The 24,985-nt window shown below is 41.7% G+C and overlaps 1 protein-coding gene across 3 annotated transcripts in view; it reads right to left on the reverse strand.

Moving 5' to 3' along the window:
• Positions 1-5,674: 5,674 nt before the first annotated feature.
• ZNF326 (zinc finger protein 326) overlaps positions 5,675-24,985 on the reverse strand; it is a 38,622-nt gene continuing 19,311 nt past the window's right edge. For all 3 annotated transcript variants that reach the window (XM_039484090.1, XM_039484093.1, XM_039484092.1), the window contains exons 5-10: positions 18,630-18,744; positions 16,964-17,111; positions 15,680-15,779; positions 12,865-12,995; positions 11,368-11,463; positions 5,675-6,416 (exon numbers count right to left, since the gene is read on the reverse strand). In XM_039484090.1, coding sequence (XP_039340024.1) covers positions 6,243-6,416; positions 11,368-11,463; positions 12,865-12,995; positions 15,680-15,779; positions 16,964-17,111; positions 18,630-18,744 — 764 coding nt within the window. In that variant the 3' untranslated portion in view covers positions 5,675-6,242. The remainder of the gene's footprint in view (positions 6,417-11,367; positions 11,464-12,864; positions 12,996-15,679; positions 15,780-16,963; positions 17,112-18,629; positions 18,745-24,985) is intronic.

Below are 24,985 nucleotides of genomic sequence, written 5' to 3' on the forward strand. Positions count from 1 at the left end.
TAAAAATATTGAATAGCTACACATTCAGTGAGCACCAGCTATCCTTCACGTATCTCCCTGTACCCAGGGCAGTCGTCTCTTGCTATTCAGGTGCTATACTGTGAGAGATCAGTTTCTTAGGCTTGTGTCTAATAGGAAGTTGAATTGCTTGGACTAGGTGTGTGCATATGGGGATGCGGATAGGGTCACATTTAAACTAATAATTCTTGCCCACTCCCAACACAATCTTGTAAATTGCCCTAAACCAGGAAAGTATTGGAGAAAATAAAGCATCTTAATTCACACTGCAACATGTCCACCCTGCCTGCTTCTCTTGTCCCTCTAAAGCTGCAAATCTGTCTTGCCATTGTTTCTAATACAAACTAATCAGCCTGTAGTTTTCCAGTCTTAGATACTGTCAATTGGAAGACCCAAGTGGCCTGATGACCACTTTCCTGGGTGTTTTGTCTTTCAGCTGAGGCAAGGAGGCACAAAGGGAACTAAGTTGTAAGTTCTGGTGGAGCTTGGTTCCCTTTGTGCCTCCTTGCCTAGTGGGAGGTAGGTTATTATGGTGCATCACACAGTAGTGGTCACCTCTACAGGCATGGTTGTATCTCTTTGCCAGACGTCAGCCTCTTACCTCCAAGAGGCTGATGCTGCTGTTCTTTTTAAGCAGTTTGTGAACATTGTCCCTGTTTACTGAGGCAGGCATTGTGATAGGGTCTCTCTGAAAACAGGATCTGAAGCCTCTGAAGACTCCCTCAGGAGCAATCAGGATGATCACTACCACAAATAGGGTAGAGAACTGTCTATCTGTAAACTAACTCTGTCTTGCATGTATCGTTCCCCAAGCAACTTGCTGTGAATGACCCTTTAAAATGTCCTGATGTACCCACTGTCCAAAGTAGTACATGATGCAGCTTTCCCTCATCACCAGAAGACTCCCACGATCCTTGATGTTGGTTCTAGGATATCATCATAGTGATGATTGACTTTTGCTAGACCAATTTGACAAAACTCAGTTGATTTATTTCTCTTTCTTAACTGATTTAACTCCCACCATGTGAACTGTTTGAGGCAGTACAATTGCCCTTTTGGGAACTGATGGTAAAGCCGTGTTTCAGAAGTGCTCATAGTTCTTTGGCTGGCGTCTCCCGATAGTTGACATCTCAGATATGTCATTTAGAAATGACTCCAAGGGGCTGGTACACTCCTTGGTCTGACTGTGACCAGGACAGTTGTGAATGGCTGAGCTTTGACAGAGAACATGAAAGTAAATCTGAAGAGCTTCCTGTGGCTTTCTGATAGTGAAATGCATACATGCCTTCCTGATAGCTGTGTAAGTACTTGTGGTATATTCTAGGGTGGTGTCAGCATCTCCATCCCAAACTCCCTAGAGGAGTCGGGTTTATTTTTGTTGAGATTCTAGGACTAAAGTAAGCCAATTTCAGACTGGCACTCTTGGGTAAGTGTGTAATCGTACCAACAATTTGCATTGTCTGGAGTAGGGGAGCCTGAAGTCACATTCTGTCTCTGAGGTTCCTACCGCCGTACTTTTTCTCAGGATGATGGAAGACCCATTTGATTGAATCAGATGAAACAGATACAAAAAAGAATCCTGTTTTTCATGGAAGGGCATATGGCAGAGCCTACTTTTCTTTCCTTGCATTACATCTGCAATGACGTTGTTGAGCTTTCTGAAGTTGGGTTGAGGCTGCCACGTAGTGTGCCTCGTAGATGTTTTACATATACTGTCCCCCACTTGCCGCCCAGGTACTTCATCGATTGCCACTAAGTTCAAAGATGCAAAGAGATTCTTAGAGTCTGTAGTGGAAGTGGCAACTAAGGAGAAAGATATTTAGAGTTTGTTTAGAAGGGCTTATGAATCCTTGCCCTATAACAGGAGCAGCTTCTTGACCTTTCTGAACCAGGCCAAGAATACATGTGCAAAGTATATGGCAGAAGATACTTACAGAAATCTATCAGCAGCACAATTCCTCAGTTTTCTCATCAACTATCTGAAGAATAGGTTTTGACATGCTGCCACAGTTCCTGTTAGTTTCCACCACTGCTGCTAAAGATGATTGTTGGAGCCTTTTACCAGGGGCCAAATTATTCTTTGATTGCCTGTTGATCCACTTAAGCAGGGCCAATGGCTTGCAAGCAAAACCCCCCCCCAAAACGGTTACCTACCTTTCGTAACTGCTGTTCTTTGAGATGTGTTGCTCATATTCGTTACAAGTAGGTGTGTGCGCGCTGCAGGCACGGTTGCTGGAAGGTTTTTTTCCCCTTGCGGTACCTGCCGGTTCAGCTGTGGAACCCCCTGAAGTCATGCCTTAATGACAGTGTACATAACTCCCTGACAATCCACCACCTCTTCAGTTCCTTCTTGCTGGATATTCTGACAAAGGGGAGGCGGGTCGGTCTTGGAATGGACATGAGCAACACATGGTAGATAGCTGTTTTTTTTTCCAAGTGATTGCTCATGTTGATTCCAAGTAGGTGATTCCCAAGCAGTCCCTAGGAGGGGGTCGGAATTTACTAAGTCACAGACTGTAGCACTGCTCTGACAAATGCAACATCATCTCTAGCCTGCTGTGTAATGGTGTAGTGCGACGTAAAGGTGTGACTAGACGACCACATCTGCAGATGTCTTGAATAGGAACCTGCGCCAGGAATGCTGCAGACAAAGCTTGTGCTCTTGTGGAGTGTGCCATTAATACTGGGGCTGGTATCTTTGCTAGGTCACCACACACTCTGATACATGCTGTGATCCATGAAGAGATCCTTTGGGAGGACACCAGGAGCCCCTTCATCTGCTCAGTAATTGCAATAAAAAGCTGTGTCGATTTCCGAAACAGCTTTATCTGTTCAATGGTCAAAGCTAATGCTCATCTGACGTCTAGGGAATGGAGCAGCCATTCCCGGTTATTAGCATGTGGCTTAGGAAAGAAGACTGGAAGAAAAACATCCTGGTTCACTCAAAACTGCAAGAGCACCTACGGGAGGAAAGCTGAGTGCGGCCACAACTGCACCTTGTCTTTATAAAACCCAGTGTAAGGGGCCTCGTACGTCAAGGCCTTGAGCTCAGACACCCTCCTCACTGACGTTATAGCCACAAGGAATGCTACCTTCCAAGGAAGGTCAAAGAGAGGGCATGTTGCTAGGGGCTCAAAGGGCGGGCCCATCAGCCTTGAGATTCCATGGAGGAATCAGCTGCCTTACTTGCGGGTACAGTCTATCTAGCTCTTTGAGGAAGCAGCCAACCATGGGGTTAGCAAATACTGACCATCCAGCTGAAGTAAATAGTTCAGGGTGAAGGGAATCAATGACTGCAATGGAGGAGTGCCCTTCGGCAGAAACCAAACTGAAAACCTTTTCCACTTAGCCAGATAAGTGGCCCAAGTAGATGGCTTTCTGCTGCCAAGGAGAACCTCTCTAACCCAGTCTGAGCATGCAAGCTCTAATGGGTTTAGCCATGGAGTTTCCATGCCATGGAGGTGAAGAGACTCTAGATTGGGATGCTGGAAGCGACCGTGGTCCTGTGTGATCAAGTCTGGAACTATGGGCAGAGTTATAGGCATCTAGCAGACTGACAGGTCTAGCAGCTGATGTGGCCACGCTGGTGCTATCAAGATTATTGATGCGTCCTCTCGTTGGACCTTGAGGATGAGCGGGAAAGGCAGAAATGCATACAGCAGGCACCCCTTCCAAGGAAGGAAAAAGGCATCCGTGCGCAAGCCTGGGCTATGATTCAGGAAGGAGCAGAATTGCTGACACTTCCTGTTGCCATGTGTCCCGAACAAGTCTATTTGGGGAAATCCCCATCTTTGGAAAATGTTGATCGCAACATCAGGGCAGAGATACCACTCGTGGCCATGAAAAGACTTGCTGAGGTGATCGGCCAATTTGTTCTGCAAGCCCGGAAGATACAATATGTTCAAATATATTGAGTGGGTGATGCAGAAGTCCCACAGCTTGAGGGCTTCCTGACCCATGGGAGAGAAGAGAGCACCACCCTGTCTGTTTATATAGAACATTGCTGTGGTATTGTCTGTCAATACCAATACACATCTGCCCTGTAGATGGGTTTGGAGGGTCTGGCAAACGAGGCGCACCGCAGACAGCTCCCTGACATTGATGTGCAGCGAAAGTTCTCCCTGGGACCAAAGACCTCGAGTCCTGAGTTTTCCTAGATGCGCCCCCCCATCCCATTAACAATGCATCTGTGACTTCCAGACCTCAGCCATTGCTGTCCCTAAAGGGTATTCTCGCACATACTGCTTGCAAGTCGAGCCACCACCGGAGGGACTTGAGGACCTGAGGAGTGAGTGTGACCTGTCTAGGTGGTCCTGATTCGGCCTGTACACCCGGGCTAGCCAAGTCTGCAGAGGCCTGATCCACAGCCTGGCATGCTATACCACATACGTGCAAGCAGCCATATTCCTGAGTAGTCTTGGGCAATTCCGTGCTGTAGTGGTAAGAAATCTTCTGAGATCCTCTATGATGGAGTTCATGGCGAGGAAGCTAGATTCCGGGAGGAATGTTCTGGCCTGACTGGAATCCAGGAGGGCTCAGATGAACTCTATTCTTTGAGTGGGGGTTATGGTTGACTTTGCTACATTCAGAATGAGGCCAAGCCTGTGGAATGTTGTCCACAGGCTCATTTGGTCCTCCACTTGGGCCTGGGAGCAGCCCTTGATTAGCTAGTTGTCTAGGTATGGGAATACTTGCACCTGCTGCTTCCGCAGGAAGGCTGCCACAACAGCCATGCACTTGGCAAACACCCAAGGAGCTGCCGAGAGGCTGAAGGGGAGGGCCATGTTGCTGACCACGAATTGGAGGATCCATCTGTGGCACAGAATTATGGACACGTGAAAGTACACGTCCTTCAAGTCGAAGGCAGCGTACCATGTCCAATGATACCTTAGAAGACCCGTCTTGCATAAAGTATGTGTTATGTCATATCTATATAAGCAAATTTTCATAAAGAATATGGAGCACAGCGTCAGTGTCAATGATCACATCTTGAATATGTTTTTGTTTCATAGACCACCTACCTTATATTTCGCAAGAAGTAACATTCTCTTTCAGCCAACCCCTGCTCACCTTTTCACTCCAGATTATATCAGTGGTCTAGAAACTCCAACCTGGTCTATATCACATAAATTATCTCTTAGTTTCCACCACCACTAGTTTCTTCCCTCTTCCCCCTAAACTCCTTTATTTTCAACCCTGTCTGCAATATAAAAATGGCAGTGAAATAGCTACAAATTAACAGTTTGTTAATGTGTTTTGATTAATCCAGTTCAAAAGAGGACTAGATCAAAGCATATTAAATGTTAATGCATGTCACAAAGGTCCACAAGGACAGATATTCCACAGCAGGCTAACACGGGGCTTTCACCTCAACTGGATAGAACTGTATGCAGAGTGTGCACAAACACGCACACGCTCCCCACGTATACATACAAACCAGATGGAAGCCTGGAATGCATATTGATAGGTGGGGACTGAAACTGTGAAGCATCAAATAAAGGGTGCCATGTCAATCATTGAACTGCAAATGGAATAGTAGGTTTGCAAATTGAGTTAGTGGGATTTATATTTGAATTTTTACTTACAGACATTTCCCCACAACTACTGAGAAAATTATTTTTTGTTTGTATTTAACTACACAAAATAAGAACACCCATGTTTCTAAAACATTTTATTGCTATAAACTGGTACATTTTATCACAAAAAGCTGCAAGGCATGTTTATAACATGTACACTACTATACAGTGTGCAATACAGTCCAAAAAATAGCCACACTCACAGCACAATTTTTAAGTTTATGCATCGTAGCCCTAAGGGGTAAATATTATGAGCTGCATAATGTATTGTGTCACACAGCACTTGGAATATTTACCCTCAAACTACCTTCCTCAAGTGATTAGAACAAACACTAATAATATAGCCAATTTTCAACACCAAAAAAAGGAAAAAGAAAGCTTAAAAAAATATACAACACAAAATGTTTTAATCAGCTCTAACAATTTGGTTGCTATAAAAGCTCAACTAAAATCATCTTAATGTCATTTTAAACAAATGGGAAACACAGAAGTTATATAAACAAGTTCTCCGCATAATGGAATGCATGCATAGGGTGGGGATGTTACACAAGTCTCATCTGTGAAACTATTACAAAGTCTTACATTTAGCCACTTCAGAACAGAAATAAAAAGGCGTTTTTCAATTTGAATTTTTTCATTTTCATGCATTTAGTTATCTTCAGTTTGGTCAAGGGTGAAGTCAGTTTGTTCTTCTGTTTCTTCCTCCTCCTCCTCCTCTTCCTCCTCTTCCTCTTCAGCAGGCTCATCAGCCTTGTCTTCTTCTTCTTCTTCCCCTGCCTGCTGATCCTGAGATTGGTCAGTAATTTCAAAAGGATTTTCACCCTAAAATAGAGAAATTAAACTGTTTAAATATTTTGAAATCTAAGATATTAAAAATGAAACCTTAATTTTATTTAGCAAAAACATGCGCCGTCAAGTCATGTAAGAGAAAAAACTGTTGAAATAATGCCAAAATTTGTTACACTATTTCTGGGGCAACACACGGAGATCAAAAAATGGATTTTCGAGGTTCATGATGGACTACATCTAATTTTTATATTTTAAACAGACACCACATGAGTATAAAGTGAGAAACGGAAGCACAAATCTCTAGATGTTAGAAATCATGATCTCAATACTTGGCTCTAATGAAGTCAGAACTGGCACTTAACAGTTTGAGCTGCTGCAGACTGAAAGCACTCAAGTGTTAGATATGCAGATAAAACCTCAGTATCACTTCAGCATTAACAACTCAATAGATAAAACAGCATGCTTAAAAGTCACAAAGAAGCAAATCTTCATATAGCTCCAGCAGCTTTGCTCCCGGGATTGAAGGGTGAATTTGAAAAAACTGGTTTCCTTCTACCTTCTCTTATTCACACTAAGTCAGTCTATTCATTCTCAAGAAGACAATTCTATTCTTTTCAAAAAGGTGAACTGTAAGGCCAAATTAAAATCAAGTTAAACCCAGAATTATAAACCTTTTAATGGTCACTGAAATTGTCTGATCTGAAATTCATATTCTTGGTTATCCTCAGTGAACCAGGAAGTAGCAAGCAGATTTCAAAGACCAAAGTTTATTTTAAATAGATTAGTCAAAACTTAATTTTTTCCTGAATGCTCTCCCTGTTTAGTAATGACATTCAATACAGAACATTTCTGTTTTGCTGTACACCTTTAAGAACTATGTATTAACAGTAAGCAGTAAAAACAATGGAATTACATGAAATGTAGACAGCTGTTTTGCACAAGCTACTAATTAAAGCACAACTAGTTTTCCAAGAGTATTACTTAAAGGTGATCTGAAAAGGAAAAAAATATTGGGCTTCTGCCTTTTTTGCTTATGATGTGTAAAGAAAGCCATATATGTTTGGAGTTTATTTTTTAAGATGTTTTTCAAGCACCACAGTGTTGTTCAAGGTCAACAACAGACATGACTGGAACTTGATAACATCAATATTTTTAAGTGTAGTGAGGCGGACGGGCCTCCCTCCTCTGGGGTGAGTGAGGGAGCGTTACCCGCCCCCCTCGCCGGAAGGAGAAGGGTGGGGCCAGAAGCATAAAAGACCAGACCCGCAGCCCATTCAAGGGGAAACCTGCAGAGGGGAAGGTCATCCCGCTGGGTCTGGAGCAGCTAGAGGCAGATCCCCCGCCTAGCCCGGTCCATGCCCCAGAAACGGACGACGACTGGCCTGGAGTGCCCGCTGCTGTTTACCCAGAGGAGCTGGACAACGCCTGGACGCAGGAGGTACCCACCCCAGGGGAGGCAAGAAGTGGCCCAGGGGCAGCTGCTGTAGGGCTGGCTGCAAGGCCCAGACCCCCAGCGTCGGCGTGTTGCGGCTGGATCCCTGCCGACCCCGGGGCAGCTAACTCTGCCCTGCCAGAGCCCTGGGCTGGGACGCAGTGGAGTAGGGAGGGCCCATGTCCCCCTGGCCATCTCACCCTGAAGAGAAGTGACCCCAGTCTACCTATAAAAGACTGTCGTTTGCTGGCTGCCTGAGCCCCCTTAAGAGTGTGTTGTGTGCTGGCCGCCTGAGCCCCGGCAAGCCCAGTACTCAGATAAACAGAGACAGGCCTGGAGACAGGCTATCGTGGCCCTCCAGGAACCTCCCTCCTCTGGGGTGATTGAGAGAGCGTTACACTAAGGTTAAAAAAGCAACACTTGAATCTGGATTTATGCCTTTTTTTGAGAGACACACACACACAGCCTGAAAACAGAGTTTACTTACCTTACAGTAACTGGAGTTCAAGATGCTTTTGTCCGCATGGATCCCAATGCAGACACGTGCACCTAAGATGTGGAAGTGTCCACTGGGGTTGTGAATGCACTCTGTGTACCTTCATGGATGGTTCTTATAGGAAACGTATAAAGCAGCCCAAACTTCCAGTCAGTTCTTTCACTAATACAGAAATCCAGGTAAGAACTCTATATCAGTGGGGAAGGCAGGTGGGTCCTGGGATCCATGTGAACAAAAACATCTTGAAGAACTCCGGTTACTGTAACATAAGTAACCTCTCTTCTTCAGGCATTTATCCACATGGATCTGACTGTAGAACTAGCAGTTATCCTTCAAGGAGGTGGGTGACGGAGTCTTATCTAAATGACAACTGTAGAACAGCCCTACCTAACTTGGCATCTGATCTAGAACCTGTCACAATGAAGCAATGATTGGTAAATGTATGAATAGAACTTCAAGTAGCTGTTCTACAAATTTCAGAAATAAGAAATTTCTGAAAGCCACAGATATCAACTGTATCCTAGAAGAGTGTATCCTAACTTGAGGGGGAAACAGGTGGTTTATTCAAAAGAATAGGAAATTTTAATGCAGTCTAACCTATTTACAGAGTCTGAGAGGATAAAGCCTGCCCCTCAGACTTATTGCCAACGCTACAAAAAAAGTCTAGATGATTTACAAAAAGCCTTCGTTGTGAAAAGATAAAAGGGCATATCCCTAAGAATGTCTAAATGTGTGGAGTTTAGTCTCCACAGAAGAGAGTCATGAGGCTTAAGAAAAAATACCAGTAAGGGAAGAAACTGATTTAGATCAAAGTCCAAAACTACTTTTGGTAAAAATCTTGGATGTAGCCTGAATGTAACTCTGTCCTTATGAAACAGCATACGGAGAGTCAGCCATCAAAACCTGAATTTTGCTCACCTTGTGTGCTGAGGTGATGGCTACCAAAAACATCACTTTAAATAGAGAGGCAATACAAAGAAGATGACAAGTTCAAATGGAGGGTCCATCAGACATAAGACCCACGCTCAAGTCCCAGGTAGCAAATGGTTCCTTAATATTGGTGGAAATATATGAATTAGGCCTTTTAAAAACATAGGGTGATGGGAAAATCAAATGACCATCAACATACGGATTATATGCTGATGTGCAGCCAGATGGACCCTAACAGAGCTAACTAAAAGCCCTGAGTGTTTCAAAGACAAGTAAGTATTTCATAACATAATTAATTACAAATTCAAAATAATGTATTATAAAATTATTTTATTTATTTTGGTCTTGATCATGTTTAGACATCAATGAGGAGACAGAGTACCAACTAGTAGCTGAATCTTTGCAGAATACCACCACAGAAATCAGGTTAGGTTTAATGAAAAGAAGGCTGTGGGTGAGATATGATTGCTCTCTATGAATACATCAGAGGGATAAATACCAGGGAGGGAGAGATGTTATTTAAGTTAAGGTCCAATGTGGACACAAGAACAAATGGATATAAACTGACCGTGAACAAGTTTAGGCTTGAAATTAGATGAAAGTTTCTAACCATCAGAGAAATGAAGTTCTGGAACAGCCTTCCAAGGGGAGCAGTAGGGGCAAAAAACCTAACTTACTTCAAGACTGAGCTCAATAAGCTTATGGAGGGGATGGTATGATGAGATTGCTTACAATGCCATGTAGCTCAGGGATGGCCAACCTGAGCCTGAGAAGAACTCAAGTTGGCCATCCTACTCACTACCACAGGCAGTTAGAAGGAACTGAGTGGCAGTTGGTGCTTCTCTGCCTTTTATACCCTTCCTGTGAGAGGTGCAAAAGTACACCGGTTGCACATGCAGCCCAAAGCGACACTTATGGCTAAAAGATTTCAGATTTATATGCAAGAAAACCAGGAAATTCCAAGTTGAAAGTATAGAATGCACTTTTAAAGTCACCTAAACAAATTTACTTCTATTCTCTCTCCCCCCTCCCCCCTTAGCTGGCATGCTAGAAATGTTTTGCTAAGGATATTGAACTGTAAGTCCAAATTCTGTGTATTTGCAGAATTTAATTAAAGACTCAAGAGGCTGGAGCTCATGGTTTCAACTGATGCATCCATTCTAAATCTCACAGCATCAGAACAGTTTGACATTTTAAATGTTGGTTATTTGGCATATTGATTGCAATCTTGTAATTTTTCCTGAAGACTTTACTCTTGTCAGTATAGATTGAAAAATCTGTATTATTTTGACACCTTTGTAGGGACAAAATGATGGCTATTTTGACACCTACTTATAGTTACTCTCACTTGAGTTTAAATATCAAAGGAGAGTATATTTAGTTGATCCAGAAAATTAGGCATTATATATGAAACTGCATTGACAGGCACCCCAACAAATGTCCTGCTCAAGGGTTGCAAAGGTACTTTAATTCTAAGTTTATGGTGGCACCGACTGCTATCGGTAATGCTGATTTATTTGGACACTGAAATAAATTATATCAGACTAGTCATTTTCTTCTGCAGCAAACAGAAGTGGAATAATCAAGTGATCTCTGGACATATTAGCAATTTAGTATGACAGTTATGAGATGTGCAATGGAATCTTTGAATTTATGTTACTGATGAAGTAGGATATTTGGGCAAAAGGATTAGTGCAGCTTTAATACAAAGTCACAGAATCTGAAACCTCTACAAGAGTCGGTGTCATACATACTGTTATTTACTAATAGAGCATCACACTGCACCTAATTTACAAACTCAACATGAGTCTCTGCTTAAAAACTAAAAAGGAGACAAGACTGGACAAACTAGGTCACCCCAAAATGGGAATACAATAGGAATTTTTTTTAAAGTGTTAACAGCTGACTTATTGGCATCACAAAATTGTTGTGAGGTACTTAAAAGAGGGTAGAGAGGTGGCTCAGTGAATCAAGATGGGAGGGTATTCCAGGGATTGGGGTGCTGGAAGAAGGCAGAGGAGACAAACATGCACTAAGATTAGCATCAATGGGGGATGTAGAGAGAACAGGGTAACTCCATAAACAAGATCAGAGATGACAGTATCATTTTTCCATTCATATCTTACCTTGACATACAGCTCATATCGTGCCTTCACTATTGGGTTATTCAAGATGCTGGTAGCAGTCAGTACACTCTCCCTTTTTATTTGTTCTCTGTAGGCCTATGAAATGGATTTAATTGTAACTATTACAAACCTGATCTATTTAAACAGTCATGTGATACAAATTTAATTCATGATATATTGGTTAGGGGCTGCTACATTAGCTGCTACATTAGAGCTGTTACACATTTCTTGTCAAAGCAGGAAACACTAACTCTTGGCATCAAAGGTCCAACCTACACAACACAGCTGTATTTGGATGTGGGTGAGTGGACTGGCCCATGGCTTTAGCCTTGTTTAGGGACAGTTAAGTCCTCATCTACATTACAAACTGCAACCATGTAACTGGTTTCTCTGAATGAATTTAATGCACATTTATACTTACATTGGCCGCTAATCATTTTCTGTACTTTATTATTATAATTATTAAAAATACACAATCTCAGTAACTGTATAATGGACAAGGAATGTCCAAACTACTGCAGATTTATATTATTCTCCAAGCCCCACTCACCAGCTACCACCATTTTTCCAATCATGTTCCTCTTTCAACCATTCACCTTACTAGATTAGTTAAATTAAAAATGCAGCATTTTAAGTTGCAATGGAAATTTTGTTTCTGTGGATCACTACTACTTCTCAATTGTTCTAATTCTTTCTATATCAGAGACTTTTCCTTCTGATTAAAAAAGTGCTTAACAATGAAAAGAAACACCTTGGCTTTAAACAACAGCGAGGTGGCATGCATATGTCTATAGGAAACCTGCAGAGGAAATGATGGCAGCAGCAACACCCAAAATATATGAATGTAGTCCTTGCACTAGGTATACATTAAAGTCTGCTACAGACAGGAAAGGCCAATGAACTATTAATGCAATATCACTATAAATAATTACCTAAATCAATGCTCTAAACTCCTATTTATAAATTTAAATAACTATTGTTCCAACAATTCCTTTCAGTTATCTCATGCATTCAACCAAGAACAGTACGCCTGAATATTTAGTGCAGTAAGTTTTCTTACTAGTTTCAATTTCTAATAGAGGAATTTAATAGAGAAGTATGTCACCACTGATTTTCTTTTGATCCTTATTGGCAGCCATAAGCACCTTATTATTAATGTATACACTGTTACTGGAAAGTTGAACCTTTGTAAACCATTACTTTCACTAAAAAAAAATAGCATATCAGAGTGTATACTTATTAGTCAGAATATAAATATAAATCTTACACTGAATCACAACTAAAAAACCCCGTAGCTACAGATCACAAACTCAGCCCTCTTGTCAAATAGACAACTTATGTTACTGCTCCTCATTAGATACCCAGTATCAAAACAAAAGATTCTAAAGTTAAAAAGGAAACCTGCGTTCTAGTTTCTCTTCAGATTAGACTGTACCTTCAGCAGTTCACAGAACAAAAGAACTGAGCATTACACATTTCTAAAATACTAAATCTTACTTGTTTTCCCTTTGTGTGATCAGGAGATTTTAAGTGCTGTTGAACAGAACTGTGTAGTGCAGGAACATACACACTGCAAGCACTGCAGTGAACAGTCTCAACTTTCATCATGTGGTCATCAGCAGTAACGCCTAGCAAAGAAAACAAGGCATTACCACAATTATGAGGCTCTACTGTCTATATCAATTATACACAAGCAAACATTTACAAAGCTCAGTTCATGCTAATTAAATTTGCCAAAGTAAGACACAGTTGCATAACTGAAAGTCATAAAGATGCTCCTGGGCAAATAAATCAAATTCACTTTAATATTTCAAAGATCTGATTTATTTAAAAAACAAAAATACCAAAGACTCAGGTCTAGCACTCTTAAATGGAGCTGGTGGATGACAGTCTTTATGTTTAGAAATCAGAACCAAAGGCAGTCCTGACAGATCCTTTTTCTTATGCATTTTAACCACCTGCCCGGGGGTCTTAAGTGGTCCTGAGCCCTTCAGAATTGTGAGCGAAGGCTCACCTGACCTAGACAGAGTCAGGGAGAGGTCTCTTCTTTTAGGAGTAGACCTGGATGGGGATCTGTCCTTGTATCTATGAGAGTACCCCTCTTGTGCAAAGCCCTTGGTGACAATTCCTTGGGCTTAGCAGCTCTAGGCTCCACTCTCAAGCTCATCCTCAGAGGATTGCTGCTCATCAGTCAAAGTCAATATACAGGGGAGTCTCCCTTGCCTGAATACAAGTGAGATCTCATGGCCTTCTCCATGAGGTGTTTCCCAAGCTGAACATCATGAGTGTCACATATTCATGGGGGAAACAAGTTTCAAATACTGCACTTTGCTGAGATATGCACCTTCCCCAGACAGCAGTGGCAGCACTGGTGCTAACTGCTCATGGAGAAGGAGCAAGGGCAAGATATGCAATTCTTGAACCCTGGGACACCAAAATGGGAAAAGCTAAGACAAACTAGCTATATTATCACAAAACTTTAACTATGCTAAATATTAAAACTATTTACAATATATATTTACAAGCTGCTATGAAACAAGCTGGGGAAAACTGTGGACCCAGAGGATTCTGAGGGCAGGTCTTCACTACCCGCCAGATCGGCGGGTAGGGATCAATCTATCGGGGATCAATTTATCACGTCTCATCTACTGCGGATAAATCAATCCCCGAACACACTCCCTGTTGACTCCGGAACTCCAGCTCGCGAGAGGCAGAAGCGGAGTCGACCGGGGAGCGGCAGCGTAAATCGCTCCTCACGGCCAGGTAAATCGACCTAAGATACACCGACTTCAGCTAAACTATTCACGTAGCTGAAGTTGCATATCTTAGGATGACCCCCCCCAGTGTAGACCAGGGCTGAGTCAGGTGATGTAGCAGTAAGATGGAACAGGAGAAATGTCAGCCTGCACTGACTCTTATGCTTTCTGTCTGCAGCACAAGGATAGCAACTTTGCATGTGAAGGCCACCAGACACTGCTTACTAAGGATTTCGGGTACACGGCATGCATAGGTACCCATGTGTGGAAAACACATAGGGACCAGCACTCAAAGAAGAACCTAGTTTTATTTAGGGTACTTAGATATTTTTAAAGTTAAAAAAAGAAAAGAAAAAATAATTTTCTATAGGACTGATCCTATTACAGTAGCTGTATGAATTGCCACTCTGCCCTACATAAGGATATACGAATTTCTCCCCCCAACCCCGACAGGAAAACCTGCAGGACTCAAATTCTACTTAAAAACTTACAATATTTGCATTCAAGGTTTTCTGTTAACAAGCTAACATGAAAAGGTTTTCCTATATATACACACATATATATATATACACACACACACACACACACACACATATATATATATACACACATACACACACACACACACAGAGAATTTAAGGGGGGGGTGACTTTTTAGAACTGCTGTAAATAGTTGAATTTAAACTATTGTAAATGTTATAGTACACTGTAATTTATACCGCATTTAGCAGATATGACATCCACTGGACCAAAGGTCTAAGGGCTTCCCTACACATGAAGCGTGTGGATCTTTGATCCAGTGGATGTCTTATCAGATAAGTGCTGTGCTAATTAAGACAAGACAAAGATCAAGGGTAAGATCCTGGCCACTATATGCTCTACAAAAGGGCCAGAGTAGCATGAGGGAGGATTCTTCTCAGTGCACACTCTCTGGAAAACAGCCACAATGCTGCCTGCGGAAGACCCCTTGTAAGACCCAGCATAGAAGCTCCACCTGGACAGAGAGGGGTGTTGGGGCAGGGCTGCTTACACAGTACCGCAGCTCATAAGGCAGGGAGGTCACTGTAATTCAGAACAGTCTCTAGGGCTAAGTTACACCAAGGGCTTCTCTAGCCCCAAGGACAGCCCCAGAATGGCTACAACAGTGGCTTAGAAGTCATTTTAGCCCCAACACCTCCTCGAGTTGCGAGTTTAGTGCTGCACTTCTTAAAGGCCCAGAACAGAATCTCATCCCAAAAGAGGAAGGGTGTGGAATAAGTGATATGTAATGTGACTCAAAATCTTAGTAATAGTACCTAGTTTTGGAAGGTTTTGAGACCTTTAACACTACAGATGCACTGGAGACCAGAATTGTAGAACTAACAGGAGGAGACTTGCCTTTGGAGTAAACAGCTTTTAAAGAGAGTCCAGCAGATTTTATAAAGTGCACAGGAACTGATTTTAATCCAAACATCAGATCAGCATGTTCAAATGAGAATAAAATTAAATTAAAAAGAAAAGAAAAAAGACCTGAGTATTCCCAAAACATGCACTTTCATATGGAGTCTGTTACTTGCCTTCCATTACATCTTTTTCAACAATTTGCACATTTTCAGTTTGGTTGTTGGTCTGCTGTTTGCGCATAGCTGTCTTTTTGAATTTATTCACCATACACTCCTAGAATGCAGGAAACAGAACATCAATTTTAAATGACTGACATATTTTTCCACCTACACAACACCCCAAATCAGAAACGTACTAAATTTTGAAAGTTACTCAGCTCTTTCTACTCCTGATTATTAGATGTGTATATATCAACTATTATTAGTTCCAAGGGAATGTTCTGTCATAGTGACTAACAAAGACATTCAAAACTATTAGCTTCAATAATGGCTTATTTTGTTACCTAGCTGTGAAGCGATGCTACTTTTCAAAAATTCTGAACTTGCCTTTCTGTTCAGTAGTGTTTACTGTGGACAACACTTTTCCTAAGTTAAATGATCTAATGAAAAATTAAATACGTTTTGAAGACAATAAATGGTACAATTTAATTTAAACTCCAAAATCTACAAATCAAGATAATTTAGATGTATTCAAGTTGGTAAGGTCTGACAAAATTCATCCAAGGGTATTCAATCTCAGAACCATTAACAATTACCTTCAAGAAATCATAGAGGACAGAGCCCTTCCCCATTATCTCCCCTGCTCCCTCCCCATCCCACCACTGCTTCCTCTGCTCCCTTCCTCCCCCCCCACCAGAACCTTTCCCTGCCCCCCGTCATAGCCTTTCCCCACTGCCTCCTCTCCTCCACCATGGGAAACGGCATTGGCAGTGGGGAGGCAGCTGGACACTACACTACTAAAACTTGAAGTGTAGACATGGGAGGCACGGCATAGGCATGTAGAGAGCCATGTAGGGTATATACCCTAGGGGTTCGGGGCACTTACTCTATTCTACCTAAGCCAGGCCTCACTGTATACACTGTATTTTTACTGGTGCTACCTTTGCATGCTGTGACTGAACTCTATACGTGCACTGACCGTGGTATATAAAGAGGACCATAATTAATCGTTCTCCATGTCCACTGAAGGTAGGACAAGAAGTAATGGGCTTACTCTAAAGCAAGCAGAGAGATTTAGGTTAGATGTTAAGAAAAATGTTCTAACTGTAAGGGTAATTAAATTCTGGAATATCCTTAGGTTGTAGAAGAGTCACTGGAGGCTTTCAAGAAAAGGTTGGACTAACACCTGTCAGGGATGGTCTGGGTTTACTTGGTCATGTCTCTCAGCACAGGAGGCTGTACTAGATGATCTCTTGGGGTCCATTCCAGCCCTACATTTCTATGAACGTAATGACTTACGTGCAGAAACTCCATCACTACTTTGTCAAATTTGGTTTGCTTCTGAATATGATCCAATGTTTCCTGGTGAGCAGCACTTTCCAAATGAGCTTCAATGTCTTTCTCTTCAAAGGTTCGAAATTTACAAAATGAGCAAGTGAATGCCATTCTAGCAGGAGAAACGTATGTTAAAGGTGTTACTGTTCAGTAAGTTTGTGTGGGTTTTTTTTTTTTTTTAAGTGTTTTTCAAGAATTACCTACATGGCTTATGTGGGGACATAAATTCAGTCACCTGTGACAAGTAGGAAAGTTTTCCCTAGTTAAGTGTAGAAAATTAAGCCAACTTTTTCTATAATTTTTATTAATGACATTTACATAAGAGAAAGCTAAATTTGCAGTGCTACGGTTCTGAAGGTAAGGGCCAAAAGTGAGCTGAATGCAAACCCAGCCAGTGATGTCTATTTGAATTTTCAAACAGGCACATACTGAACTGTTACTCAACATTTTTTTAACTGTAGCATGAAATAGGTTGGTTAATTTTATTGCTGATATTAAAAAATTCTGTCAGTGTTTAGCAATAGTGAAACTATCAGGTGTGTCAATCTCATATTGGTGGGGAAAGGTACAAACAGCAGGGAATGGAAAGAGGACCCAAAAAATGGAGACAGTTTGAGGAACAGATGTAGTCAGGGAGCTTTTCTTTCCTTCTACCCATATAATACGTAATCCTATATAATCACAAAACTACCAAAAAAAACCCCACACTTCAGAATAAAATCACATCAGGGAGATCTCAATTTATTTTTACTACAAAGCTGAAATCTTACATCAAAATTCCCCTTGCACTCTGGAGAGTTTGAGATCCCGGTATAATCTTAATGAATCCATTTTCCTGGGGCACAGTTTAGTGGAATATACTTGAAACTGAATACTCCTCTTATTTACTAAAGTATTCCATTTTTGTGTGAAAACCAGGCCTCCTTGATAATTTGGCACTTTTGTAATGCTTAAAATGGAGACAAATGAAACACAGAATAAGATCAATTCCTATCCTGAGGAGCTTAAGAAGGATAGCAGGAATACCCTTTCAGCATGTAGATTCATCTAATTGTACTAGAAACATATGGCATAGTACTGGAAGATGGTACCACTGTAAAAGATGATTATCTGAACATCTCATGATCATAGTGGTGTGCAATAATATACTTTCAGAAAAATTAATGGTACTATATCTCCAAAATGTTTCAAGTACTCTACTTGAGCAATCTCCTCTCTAACAAGAGAGATTGTTTTTTTAAAAACACTTGTATACCTAGCACCCTTTGATGTATTCCTCTATAGAGAGCACCCAGCAAAAGGTGCTACAAGGGCAGGGATAGGCAACCTTTGGCACGCAGCCCATCAGGGTAAACCCCTGGCGGGCCGGGACAGTTTACCTGCAGCATCCACACGTTTGGCCAATCGTAGCTCCCACTGGCCGTGGTTCACCGCTCCAGGCCAATGGGGACTGCGGGAAGCAGTGGCCAGCCTATCCCTCAGCCCGCACCGCTTCCTGCAGCCCTCAATCGGCCAAACCTGCGGACGCTGAAGGTAAACAAACCATCCCGGCCGCATGCCAAAGGTTGCCGATCCCTGTACTGGGAATGATGATATATGTTAAATAGAAAACAACACCAACAGCACAAACCTGTATCCATCACCATATTTTTCACTGTTTTTCTCTCTTCTACGCCTCTGTTTCTCTCTTCTTGCCTCAATTCGGCGTTTTTCCTCCTCTTCACTTTTGACCTCTGGTTTGGTACCTTAACACACAGTGAATTGAGTTAAACACTTTTTATCTCCAAAATCCAGAGAGTAGAAAGTGGAATGCTTGACTTCCCCTGCCTCTTTAACAACCATCTTTTCTAGTCCCAAAATGTGAAATAAATTCAAGTCATAGTGATTCAATGGCATAAGTTTGGGGTATTTTTAATTTAATAAAAAAAAAATTAGTAACCATTAATATTTCAATGCAAGTTTAATGGTTAAGGGCCTGAATTAAACTCACAAATTGAGGAAATTCAGAGTTAAAGCCAACCCAACCCCATTTTGCTTAGATACTAAAGGCATTTCCAAGTAAGTGACCAGAAGGGACACTGGAAAATTGCAATTATTCAAACACTCCACAATTTTAGTGTTTTGTGGCAATATTTGCTGTTGCATAAAACATAATTTATCATTAAAAAGAAATCAGTCTCTAGCCACTCTTTTTGTTGTGAAGATAGCTTATACAATGAAAACAAATACAAAGATGATCTACAAGGAAAAAACATAATTGTTAATGTCTCTTTTTGATTATGATGTATAGGCACTGAATATCAATTTTTAAATCCTCTCCCACAAATTTTTGGCTTACAGCTTAAAGATAAATAATAAATCTTCCTCCACTACTCTAGCCCTCTAGCAAAAACCAGGATGAATTTTCTTAGCAGGGATAGTAGAATCTTAAGCAAAGAAATTCTGTAAAGTGTTTCTCAGGCATTTGAGGAAGAATATGTTGCCAAGTAACTAAGTTTTTAAGTGTCTGACTAAAAATCCCTTCCTTTCTTAACTGTTCAGTTTTCAGTCTTTTGCCAATCACAATAGTTCTATATTTCTGCTCTACGATTCTATGAACATGTGTTTAAAAAAAAACAAAAAACAAAAACAAAAAAAAACAAAAAAACATTCAGGCCACTGTTCACAAGAAGTAAGAAGGTATAATTTGTTTTTCCTTTTGCAGGTCAACTTTAAAGAAAGGTCATTTCCCCTGAAACGTGTGTCCAACCAAACAATAGCAGAAAATGTGTACACACACCCATGACAAACTCATCTCAGTGAAGAGAATTTCAAAAAGCTAGCTGGGACCAGAAGTAGTATTAAGTGTTCAAAACATTCACAATTACTTAAGAAGAAGAGCTGTGCGTCCCTATTGGCCTCCAAAGACATTTTGTATTTTATTTTGTGGAACAGGCTCTTCACCTTCCATGTAGGACCTGAACACTACTCTGCTCCAGCAGGAAAGAGAATATCCCCGACCTGTATCATTCTTTTTTACATTTCCCAATAACGTGCTCCAGGGTTAAAATTTTCAGTGCAGCACCTTACCTTCAACCCAGAAGATGGGCAAAGGATTTCTTGTTTAACTGCTGCATGAATCATCTGGTATGGAGTTTTGTGGAGTGAAATGGCCTGAGCATCTTACCCTCAAGATCAGTAGATACCTTTAACATGCCCAGCCTCTCCAGGCCAGGAGAATGGAAGCCTGAGTCCAGATATGAACTTGAATCTCCCATTTTCCTGCATGACATTGCATTCATTTAAAAGCTGCATAAATTTTCACATACATTTGCTAAAGTGGCATTATTGATGGGTCCAGAGATTTGCAATGTTTCATATAGGATCTCACTGGAAAAGCACACCTGCAAAATAGGTTAACTAGCAGTCCAGTCTTTACAATTTACTATTTAAAGTTAATGATCTGCAGTATTATGCAATTATTGAGTGAAAGTCTCAGAAACTGTTCTGCAGATTTCAGTTGGTCTTGTAAGCAGAGTAACCACACAAACAAAAGGTGTATTATAGTTTAATGGAAAGTCCATTACATAGTATGAAAAGTATGCCCATAGCATTCCAAGAAAACAAACTTTGTACAATTTGAAGCAATTTTTCAGCATTCCTTGTTATCAGACAAACCATATATACAATAGCAAGACATATCAGAAAAGGGGATTTAGGACAGAGTTTCAGCCTCAACATTGAAATCCCTTCTTTGTGTGTTTGAAAATATTGTGGTTAACATATAAGCTAAAATTTGTTTAACAGAAATCAATTATTTACCTGTTTCAGGAAGATTATATAAAAATACTTTATTAATAAGGGCAGCTGTCAGTTAACTAATCATCATTTTTATAATTAACCCACCTAAGATTCAATGCAATATTCAATAAGTAAAAATATAAGGATAACCTACTGGTAAGACAAATAAAATGTAAGTGACCACTAAGTCTAAGATACCAAAAGAATCAAAACAAGCATAACATACAAATATGATCAAAACATAATGAGATGACAAGCATATAAACATCAAAAATTGTGAATGATTTCCAGTTAGACAACCATGCTCCCCACTCCAACCTTTAGTCTAATATTTAGCACCATGTGAGATACTCAAATCATTTTCCCCTCAATGTTTGTAAAGCACTTGGAAGATGAAATGCACTATGCAATTGTTATTACAGAACACACATTCAAGTACATTGATCCTGTCAAACCTGTAATCACACAAAAGCAAGTGCAGGGGCACGTGTTCTCTGTCTTACCTGACAAGGCAAACTTGCCTCCAAAGGCCTTATACTCAACATCACAGGCATCTGTTGTAAAATCTTCGTCCATATCTGCATTACCTGCTTCAGTGTCATTATCATAATAAAGTCAAATCCACAAATTTCTCATGTAAAAAAAAATTAAGAGCTTAAAGTATCATGTTAAACCCAGTAAAAATGTCCAATAAATTTATTCTCAACATCTGCGATTAACTACAGTGATTAACTTGAATTAAAGGGAATTAGTTAAAACCCAATTTATCAAACATTATTTCATGTGTAATCAAATCAAACAAATGTATATCACAAGTATTCAAACCATTGTGAATTACAGTTTCATAATCAGGAATGAGATTTAAACTGCCCTGTATTTAACTGTTTGAGAGATACCTTTCTGAGACTTTGAGGGATCCAGATTATGATTTAAATAAACTTGTTTGAGAAAGAGTTCCCATTTGCCAGTTCAACAAGAGAAACACTAAGACATGACTGTTCCAATATGGAACTAAGATTTTCATACCTATCTCAATAGCCAAGTTCATCCATTGACTTGCAGCTGGTCTCTCCTTCAAGGCTGGATTGCCTCTTCTTTCACTCCCCCTGCATCCATGCCTATCCTTTCACTTCCCCTGCCTCCCTTCCTTGATGCCTCTTATGTTTCAGCCCCTCTGCTCTTATTTTTTGGTCATCCTTGCTCTATCCCAGGCCTGCACAACTCGTAAAGTGGCGAGGGCCACATTCCTCCAAAGAAAACAGCTGAGGGCTGAAACCTCCAAGCCCCGCAGAAACACCCCGCCCCAGAGCCGCCCAGCCCTGCGGAAACAAACCCTCCTTCCCCAGCGCTGCCCCACCAAAACAGCTGTGGGCCAAAAAGGAAGGTTGGGGGTGGGGAGGTGATACTTTATTTTAAATCAACCAGGGGCTCCCAGCTAAAGAGGTGGCTGGGAGCCCTCAGGGTCAAATTAAAGGGCCCGGGGCTCCGGTGGCTGGGGGAACCCGGCAGGGCCGGCTCTAGGTTTTTTGCTGCCCCAAGCAAAAAAAAATTTGGCTGCTCCCCTTCCCAGCCCTGGGCTCCCCCCTGTACCCTCCTGCTGACCCAGTCCTGGGCTCTCCCCCCACCCACACCCTGCCACCCCAGTGCTGGGCTTCCCCCTTTCCTCCCCACCAGTGCCCTCCCTCCACCCTGCTGCTGCCCCAGACCTAGGCTCCCGCCACCAGTGCCCCCCCCCCACCTCCTGCCGCCCCAGCCCTGGGTCACTGGTAACTCGCTCCCAGGGCGGGTCATTCAGCAGGAATTTGGGATGTGCACAAAACACAGACAGGATTGGTTCCCATATGGTTACAGAGCTGCAGTAAAGTGGAACAATTTTCAGCTTGTGTGATTGGAGGATATCTGGATGCATATTATAAGACTGTCCTCCATAAATGAGGAAAAGTTGAGGTGCCTTTATTATTCATTTGTTCCACTCTTTCTTTCTATGGAGAATTTGCCAATGCAATATCACTGTCTTCCTTTCAAACAAACAAAAAGGCAATGGCTGTTGAAAATAGCAATTCCAGTCCTAATAAGCATTTCTTGCTCAATTTTATCCTACTTTTCTACAGCAAGTTACAGTGGATCAGTATATTTGATTTGGGAGAAATGAAGTAAAAGCTGCCCAACTGAGCTTGAGCACTCCTGAATTTTGAGGTGTTCAAATCTGGAAGGCAGGTGCTGGGGGGGCTCCACGGGGGAGCATGGCAGCAACTGTCTGGAGCTGCACGGAGCCAGACACGCTGGTCTGAGTGGCACGGTAAGCGGGCTAGGGGTTGGAGAAGGGGCAGAGGTTCGGAGGGGCAGTCAGGGGACAGGGAGCAATTGGATAGGCATGGGAGTCCCAGAGGTTTATCAGGGGACTGGTTGGGGGTGGGGTCCTGGGGGGAAGTTGGGAGGGTCTCAGGAGGGGGCAGTTGGGGACAAGGAGAAGGGAGGCTTAGATAGGGGTGGGGTCCTGGGGGCAGTTAGGGGCAGGGGTCCCAGGAGAGGGGTATCAGGGGACAAGGACCAGCGGTGCTTAGATAGGGGGTGGGGGTCCTGGGGAGCAGTTGGGGCAGGGGTCCGGGGAGGGGGCAATCAGCGGCCGCGGGCTGGGATTCAAAGGGCTCTGAGCTCCCCATGGCTGCAGGCAGCCCAGAGCCCTCTGATTCCCGGCCACGGCTGAGATTTAAAGGGCTCTGGGCTCCCTGCCCCTGCAGGCAGCCCAGGCCATGCTGCGGGCCAGGATTCAAAGAGCTCTGGGCTGCCCGCAGAGCGCCGTGTGCGGGGGATTTAGAATCCCCTCGGGGGCCGCACAGTGAGGCTCCACGGGCCGCATGTTGTGCAGGCCTGCTCTATCCTCTAGTTTCTCTGTCATCTTTTACTCTTTGTTCCATTCTGTACTCCTCACCACACATTATGCTGCACTATTTGACACTTAACTCCTCAATCTACCCATGTACTTCAGGGATAGCATAAATTTACGAAAGTAGGTTGTATGCATGGGATCCATATGTGCAATGTTCCTGTGGTAGCTCCCTATCCAAACTAGAGCAACAGAGATTACAAACTGGTCAAAGAATATTTTGCCTGCTTTAAAAACTGGCTTGTTAAGAGTTCTGAGCTCTAGGAAAAAATAATTTAATCTAATTAGGAATCTAAATTTTATATACAAAAATTATGTATACACATTTTACATACAATATCTTAATTTCACGATAGTGGTAAAGCATGCTTAAATCTAGAATTTAATCTTCTCTAGAATCCCAATATTCATAATTTAAGATGGCAAATCTAAACTTTTTCAATCTTTCAATCTTTTCAGTAAGAAAGTGACAGCCCTTTCCCATCTGGGAAATTCCATCAGGAATATAACTATTGCTTTGGTTGGTGGTTCTACCCAATTTTACAGGTGACCAAGTTGGGTAAATTAAAAATAAAAATCAATAAACACAATTATTTCCATCACATGGTAACATATCACTGGAATTCACAAGGACCAGTGGTTTCCAGGCCATGACAATGTGGTGTTCTCTCTTCTCATTTCCAGCTGCTAAATCATATTTGAGCAGCTAACAATGCATTAAATACTGTTCCTAATATTACTTTTATACATCTTAAGCATTTGCTATAGTTGTTACAGGGATATTATTCCCTTATCAGCTGGTATGCAAGTTCATGAGTAGGGGACTGGGGGCGGGGGGAAATGTGTCCACAAGTCACTATTTTAAGACATGATCCTCAGTATGAAAAGGTCTGAGAACCCCTGATCTTGGACAATTAAGCATCCTTTTCAAATGTCTTCTGACAAGGGAATACAAAATTGAAAAACTGTCAGATTAAGAATCTATATGCTGAATATACTAGTGGATCAAAGGTGTATAAGGATATTTACTATTAGTTACTGAGTATGATTTACACGTGGTTACATGGCTTCTGACACTGAAGTGACTATGCAAAAGCACCATCTTACTCAGAGCTGTTCCACGTATGTATAAGTCAGATCTGCTTATTTTACTTCTTTTTACTCCTTTTAGGCCTGCAGATCAAATACAGCCAAGAAAAAGCAAAGAGGATTCTATCGTATCTTGTAAAACAACAGAATAGAACTCCAAGCAATTAGACCTTTACAACCTAACCGTAAACAATCTGTAAAAGCAGCAAAGAATCCTGTGGCACTAACAG

Source organism: Mauremys reevesii, linkage group 8 (genome assembly GCF_016161935.1).
Source record: "Mauremys reevesii isolate NIE-2019 linkage group 8, ASM1616193v1, whole genome shotgun sequence".
Taxonomy (NCBI): domain Eukaryota; kingdom Metazoa; phylum Chordata; order Testudines; family Geoemydidae; genus Mauremys; species Mauremys reevesii.